The 7413-nt window shown below is 35.1% G+C and overlaps 1 protein-coding gene across 1 annotated transcript; it reads right to left on the reverse strand.

The window, feature by feature from the left end:
- Positions 1–201: 201 nt before the first annotated feature.
- LOC113309969 (putative deoxyribonuclease TATDN1) lies at positions 202–3683 on the reverse strand. The gene is made up of 11 exons (XM_026558492.1): positions 3569–3683; positions 3429–3449; positions 3236–3336; positions 3091–3148; positions 2880–3004; positions 2665–2735; positions 2422–2532; positions 2134–2216; positions 1286–1502; positions 811–894; positions 202–596 (listed from the first exon to the last, which is right to left on the reverse strand). The coding sequence occupies exons 1-11, from the start codon at positions 3588–3590 to the stop codon at positions 527–529; spliced, it is 963 nt and encodes a 320-aa protein (XP_026414277.1). The 5' UTR covers positions 3591–3683; the 3' UTR covers positions 202–526.
- Positions 3684–7413: the final 3730 nt, after the last annotated feature.

Raw genomic sequence — 7413 nt, forward strand, 5'->3', positions numbered from 1 at the left:
AAAAGCCCCCTCCTCTTCGTTATTTGAAAATGGGGATCTCTTCATCCTGAAACAGATGTGTATTGTGTGTTTGCGAAGCCTGGTATCCAGACAGAGGCCCTTGTAACTGTAAGAGCTGTGGGAATTGCAGGAGTCAACACTTTTAGGTCTTGGATTTTGAAACAAGACAGATGTAATTCCTGGGAATTCCACTAGGCTCAGTGAATCAAATACTTAATTCCAGCTTTCCACACTTAGAAAAAGAAACTTTTTGTTTTTTATCAGCAACGCAGAAAAGAAACTTGAATTATGACAAAAACTAGTGTAGAGTGCAGACTCTGTAAATGAAGTGGGCCGTATCCCTTATGACATTTCCTTACAATCCAGTGTTCATCCAGATATGGTATTATGTGTCACTAACTGGCTCTTTCCTTGGAATTGAATAACTTCACTCAATGCACACAAGGTGCCGCCACTGCGGAGCCAAACATCTTTTGCAAAAAAAAGTATCCTGAGATGGCACATCACTTGTTCAGCACGAGGTTGTTTACTGGATATCTTGGTTCCCATCCAGAAGAGCATCTGCGATTGAGTCCAGATCTTGAGGAAAGAAGACCCTACAAAACCATTCAATGTATGAAACTTCAATGAGGCATACCCAAAAAGAGAGGGAGGTGACCACGGAACACAAGAAAATATCCAAGACCGTTACATGGAATCCAATTGGATGGTTATCTCAGATACTGCATATTGCATAGATATCTTTTTTTTGATCGGTAGCATATTGCATAGATATCTACAAACACAAAACTCGCGGCCACCCAAACTTACCTGCAGGTATTGTGGTAAATGATTTTACTTAGCTGATCTGCGTCGGCAATACCTTTACAGCCAGCAACCACCTCAAGAACCTGCCTGGAAGGTCATCATGTTAATTATGTATCAGAGAGATCCAGAATTCATTTGGGAAAACATAAAATCTAAATTCAACAAAAATACTAGTTTGGTTCAACTAATTCCAGATATGTGAGCAAACTACATAGATAAGACCCCACAACAAAATCAAAAGGAACATCACCAATATGAATGGCCAAATTAGTAATTAAACAATTGGTGTAAGCTCAAGAGCTCAGGGGTCAGCTGATCGAAGATGGAGGTCAGGAACTCAGACTTGTTTAATTTTCATTTTTTCTACTCATCCATAATATACCCCTAAAGATGAATAACAGCAAAAGGGGGTAAAATGAATAACAGCACAAGGGGATAAACTTAGACGGCACACCACCAAGGAAAGTGCTGTACTTACTTTACTAGACAGGGCTCGTTTCGGCCTTTAACGATACATTCAGGATCATACTTCTCTTTTTTCTTAGAAGGCCATTGAGATTTTACGAACTTAACTCCTGCATGAGTGTTCTTAATTTCACAATATGGTGAATCTGTTTCTATCATCATTCTTTCAACAGGAATTCCTTTTACAACCTCGAGATTCTGAGCAGTCTTCAAAGAGCATCCATTTATACCTGTGACCACAAAAATGGTGTATCAAAATACGGGTGATCCACATCATATGTATTTTAACAGAAAGTTGTCTCGGCAATAGGAAAGACAGGTGATAGAAAAAGTAACAAAATTGAAATTCTGTTCTTGTCCAAACAAGTATATAAGAAGGATTAGTTTCTGCCGTCAATTACATGTTTTAATTTCGTCGGTGAAGTTTCAGACACTACCACTGGTTATCTATTACACTCTATCTTCATTCATATATATAGCATGCATGCAGCCAGTCATAGCTCCCAACAAAATAATCGTAAATTTTCAATTGGATTGTCATTTGAAAGGCTTCCCAGAGGTTCTAATAATTTAATGTTTAGGTTACGTATATTGCTGGGATCCTAATTATTCATGTTTTAAGGTTTACATATGTGGTAGAATATATCACAAACAATTAATGATCTTGAAGTGGTCTGTCAATGACTTTTGTGTTCCCTAGAATAATAACACACACATTCTTATTCAGACTAATCCCATCCCATGCATTACATTACTAGTCCATATTAACAGAATATTTATATGGAATAAAACATTCAGCCTTACTAATTTAAAATTGATTGAAAATGAATAGCTGAAGATCCACCTCAACTAAGTAATCACCTATATAGACATTACTGAAAGATAAGAGCTTATCACGATCATCAGCACTATCAGTGAATGAATGGACAACTCCAGAAGTAAACCTGCCAAACAAAAATAAAAACATTATCAGGTTAATCCACATGAAAGTTAAAGCATGAGAATTCACGTGCAAAGTGAGATGAAACTAATAGGGGGGAAATCAACAAAAACTGATGCTGCTCTTCTTCCAATTTCATGTATACAGCCATGTTGAGATCAACCTCTCTAAAAATGTAATCTAGTGAGTTCAAGCTCAAGCAAACTCACCTTTCCTTATTTCGGCCTAGAATATCACAAAAATCTTCAGCTGCAGCGCGCATGTGCAGGAACATTGGTAGCTTCACAGCATTGGCTAATTCAAACTGCTTCTCAAAGTACCTAATTCAAACAGCTTCAGTGGGGTGGAAATTTCGTATTATGACGCCAAATTAAACTACACTTAAGAGTAATAAAGAAAACACACAAACATGAAATATATTCAAGGTCAAACCCACTAAACTATCAACATACTTCTTTTGAATATCAGCTGGGCAGAAGTGTAGCCTGTCATAATCCAACCCGCATTCACCAATTGCTACTACCTAGACAGGAGAAGAATAGATGAGTAACACATGAATTCAATACAAGTTCAACGTTGAGTGGTGACTGATAGTTCAGGTTATCTAAAGCACCAAAACAGAGAATGTAACATACACACAAACATGAGCATCGAGAAAAACAACAACCTTTCCCTTCTCAATTCCTTCTTTTGCTAATGACACAAGGGACTGAAAATGCTTTTCTGCGTCCCCACTATCCTCAAATTCCTTGCATCTGGTAGGATGCACCCCGACTGTACAAAAAAGGCGTCCTACATATGACAATTGAAAACAAATTATGAGTAATGAGAAGGCAAACAAGGAGAAATCCAAAATGATACTAAGAGAAGAAAAAGACCATCTGTTTCAGCTATTGCAAGAGCTTCCCTTGATTCTTCGAGAGACCCACCAGTGACCTAACATACAAACAGTACCAGAGACATCAACATTGACTAAAAGAGGTAAATTTGGTATTAGTAAACAAAATGTTAGAATTCGCTCACGATAATTCGATCGACTCCAGAACTCCAAGCCCTACCAAGAACAGCAGCTAAATCTCCAATATGACACTGTTTCCCATGGTAAAGACCCTTAAACATCCCATCTGAGTGATAAGTGGCAATTAGTATTGGGTTTTGACCCTCCGTACCATAAATTGTGACAAGAGAACGAGAAGTGATTGTAAAAATGTCTCACCTGTGAAATTAACGGCTATATCTGTTCGATTTCAAGAGAGATGGAGAGAGATGATTAGATAAATACTTGTTAGTAATTGAAAATAGATGAGGGAAGTGGAAAGCCAGTGTATGAATGGGACAAGTTAGTTAGTCACTTGCCTATCATCCGCACAGTCGCCATAGCTCAGACCTTCCGAAATCGCCGACTCCCCGAGGACGCTGACTCCCAAAAGAGAGAACTAGAATGATTCTAAAGGGACTTCCGCATTCAAAAAAGAGGAGTTTTCAATGGGGGAGCATTCCACCTGGAATCCGCGGATTTGACCCGGACCAATTGTATATTTGTGGATGGGCATCCGAACCGTTTGCTAATGGGTTGGATACGGAGAAATTTTTAAAAAGAACTTTCTTGTTTAGTCCAATAAATCCCACCCAGAATAATGACTAGTCCGGCGGGAAAACATATTTACTCGCTAGTCCAAAAAAAATTTGAAAAGAGTAAAATTACTCTACTAACCCTAACATATAATATTATGTATATTAATACATATATATGTTACTACATATGTAATATGTAGTATACTAGTAGTAATATGTAGTATACTAGTAATATAGTAGTAATATGTAGTAACTAGTATACTAGTAGTAATATGTAGTATACTACTAGTAACTAATACTAGTAGTAATATGTTATATATTGATACTACATATTAACATGTAGTACGTTATATATTGATACTACGTATTAATATGTAGTATCAATATGTTATGTTATGTATTGATATTACATATTGATATGTAGTATGTTATATATTGATATGTAGTATGTTATGTATTGATACTACATGTTACTACTAGTATATAGTATACTACTAGTATATATTATACTACTAGTACTAGTTACTACTAGTATACTGGTAGTATAAATTGTGACTAGTATATAGTATACTAGTTACTACTAGTAGTATGTTTGATATGTACTACTAGTATATACTAGTATACTAGTAGTATGTTTGATATGTACTACGAGTATATAGTATACTAGTTACTACTAGTATAGTATGTTTGATATGTAGTATGTTACATATTGATACTACATATTGATATGTAGTATGTTATATATTGATATGTAGTATGTTATGTATTGATACTACATATCAAAAAATTGTTACGTATTGATACTAGTTACTACTAGTATATACTAGTATAGTATATTAGTAGTAACTAGTATATTAAAGTAGTTACCTAATTTACTAGTAACAAATTAGTAAGATATTTTTGTTACTACTAGTATAGTACATATTAATATGTAGTATCACCATATTGATATTACTAGTATGTAGTAACATACTACTAGTAACATTTACATGTGTTGATACTAATTAGACCTAGAAGGGTGTTTTAGGTATTTAGAAAATACACTTTATAATTTCCACGAAGTTTTTGGACTACAGGGTAAATAATCTAGTCCAAAAACATGAAGTAAATGTTTTTCACGGGCGGACTAGCCATTAACTGGGTCATGAAAAAATTGGAGTAAATAGTAATTTCTACATTTTTAAAATCCAACGAATTACAGCGGGTCCGGATGCAACCTTAAAAGTCCGTTGGACATCCACACATGTTAGATTAAGGGCATTTATATAGTATTCAGAAAATACATGGACAATTTAGGAATCTTAAGATGTTTGCTTGTTGTTGTCTATGATACTTATGCGTATATATACGATGTGTTAGTTTTATATGAATTCATTTATGTTGGCTTTATTTATTTATTTATTTTGATGCAAGAAAAGCTTTATTAAAGTAAACACAGTTGTAAGGGGAGATTGGATTACCTTGTCGAATGCCTCGAGTAGGTCTAAATGGCTTGCACGGATACCCATTTAGCAGCACAGAGATTTCAGTAGTTGATATGTATGTAATATAAGTGAACATCATTTCTTTCTGAAACCCATCCTTATCATAACCTCCAATATAAACCTATATTTTAGCCTGTCGAATGTTTCGTTATGTATAGCTTTAAAAGCTAAATAACTATCACCTTTCTTTTTCCTCTTCAAAGTATGTATAATTTCATGACCAAACAAGATATTGTGTGAAATAAGTCTGTCTGGAATATATGCAGATTGAAGTGATGATATAACTTTGTTGAGCACTAGCTTCATTCTTCTGGCCATAAGCTCATAGATCAGCTTATATAATGTCTTACAAAGTGTTATGTGTCTATAGTATGCTGGTGAGCTTAGAGTTTTAATTTAAGGTACAAACATTAGTCTCATTTGATTTAAATCCTTACTGATGAAGCTACTTCTGTAAAAAAATCTTACACCATAGGGGTCGTCTTTTACAATATCCCACTGTGTCAAGTAAAATCCCGAAGGAAAACCATCGGGCCCTGGTGCCTTCCATGAGTCCATGATTTTTGAAGTATCCAATATTTCTGCTTCAGTAGGTATGGAGATGAGCCTGTCATTTTCTTGAGGAGTAATAACCATGTTGGTATGTTGTAAGAAATTTTCATCAGTAGGGGAGGATGAGGTGTTGATTTCTTGAAAATGATCACTTAAAAGTTGAGATAAACTTTATTTATCAGAGCACCAGACTCCATTTTTTATCCTCTAAGGTATCAATTATATTTGTTGACCTTCTTTTATTAGCATTTGCATGGTGAAATTTTGTGTTGTTGTCAACCTTCTGAAGAAACTCTCTTTATTTTTCTGCATCCAGAAGTCCTTTTTGATTTCCTCCCACTTGTCAATATCCTTCTCAACTGCAAGGATAGATGAAGTATATATGGTCACTGATTGAATGACGTAGACTGTCTAGTTGAGAGTATAGTTCTTTCATATTAGTGTCAATGTTGTCGAATGTGGTGTCACTCCATGCAGCGAGAACTTTTCTAGCGAAATGAAGCTTATATATGTTTGGCATTATGAGCAGCACTACCTTGAATACCTCCACTCAAAGATTTAATAACTTGGTACTTACATGAGCTGTCTTTTAACCAACAAACGAATAACTTCCAATTTTTACTCGTATTGTTAACATGTTTATACAAATTTAAGCAGATCGTAGTATGGACAGATGCAAGATGAGTCAAATGAGTTAAAAATTGTATTAACTAATCATCATTAACTAATGCCTTATCCAATTCCAACTTAATTCTTCCAGTACCATGCTTATATTATTATACCAAGTAAAAGATTTACCACTATAGGTCAAATCTATTAAACTAGCCTCATGAATGCGTTGTATTATTGATGGAGATGTAGAAGTAGAAGCACTATTACTGCCATCTATCACCAGGGTCAATGATAACATTAAAGTCGCCAATAAGGACTCACGGTTGATTAATATTTAATCTTATGTCTCTTATGAAACTCCATTGAGTTTTCTTCTCATGTGGCTTACAAGAACCATACACACAGGATATAAGCCATTACGATTTAGAAGCATCATGTCTCACAAGGAAATGAATCATATTTTTAAAAGAGTGAACAGTATAAAACTCAAACCCATCTTTCCAAAGAAGAAAAAGACCTCTAGACAAAGCTATAAATGGTTCAAAAACAGAATTAGGGTACTCCATACACTTGGACAAAGATCTTTAACTTTTCGACAAGCGTGCTTCTGGAAAGTGTAGAAAGTTCGTTTCCTTCCATGATGGCATGTTTCTTAGACTCATATCGAGCTGGCATAGATCTCAGAATTTTCATCACAATATCTCGTTCAGGAGTAGTCTTCCCTAATGAATGACAAGAGTCCATTATTTCTGAAAATTTGTGATTAAATTCCTCAAACGAATCTTCATCAGTTATATGAAGGTTTTTCAAGTCAAAAGTTAGATTTTGAAGCCTTGCTTCCTTCTCTGCTGAATTCCCTTCAAATATGGTTTCTAAGATATCACAAGCATCTTTTGATCTAGTGCACGTAGACACATGATGTTGAAGATTTTGGCTTATGGCATGGATAATGGCGTTCAATCCATCAGAGTTGTGTTT

This window comes from Papaver somniferum, chromosome 9 (genome assembly GCF_003573695.1).
Source record: "Papaver somniferum cultivar HN1 chromosome 9, ASM357369v1, whole genome shotgun sequence".
Lineage (NCBI taxonomy): Eukaryota > Viridiplantae > Streptophyta > Magnoliopsida > Ranunculales > Papaveraceae > Papaver > Papaver somniferum.

Excerpts from the sequence above, each read along its gene's own strand:
- LOC113309969 (XM_026558492.1), bottom strand. The coding sequence starts at position 3,590 with ATGGCGACTGTGCGGATGATAG. Across the intron at positions 3,450-3,568 it reads GGCGACTGTGCGGATGATAG|ATATAGCCGTTAATTTCACA; the intron begins GCAAGTGACTAA and ends GAAATCGAACAG. Across the intron at positions 2,736-2,879 it reads AAGGAATTGAGAAGGGAAAG|GTAGTAGCAATTGGTGAATG; the intron begins GTTGTTGTTTTT and ends TCTCCTGTCTAG.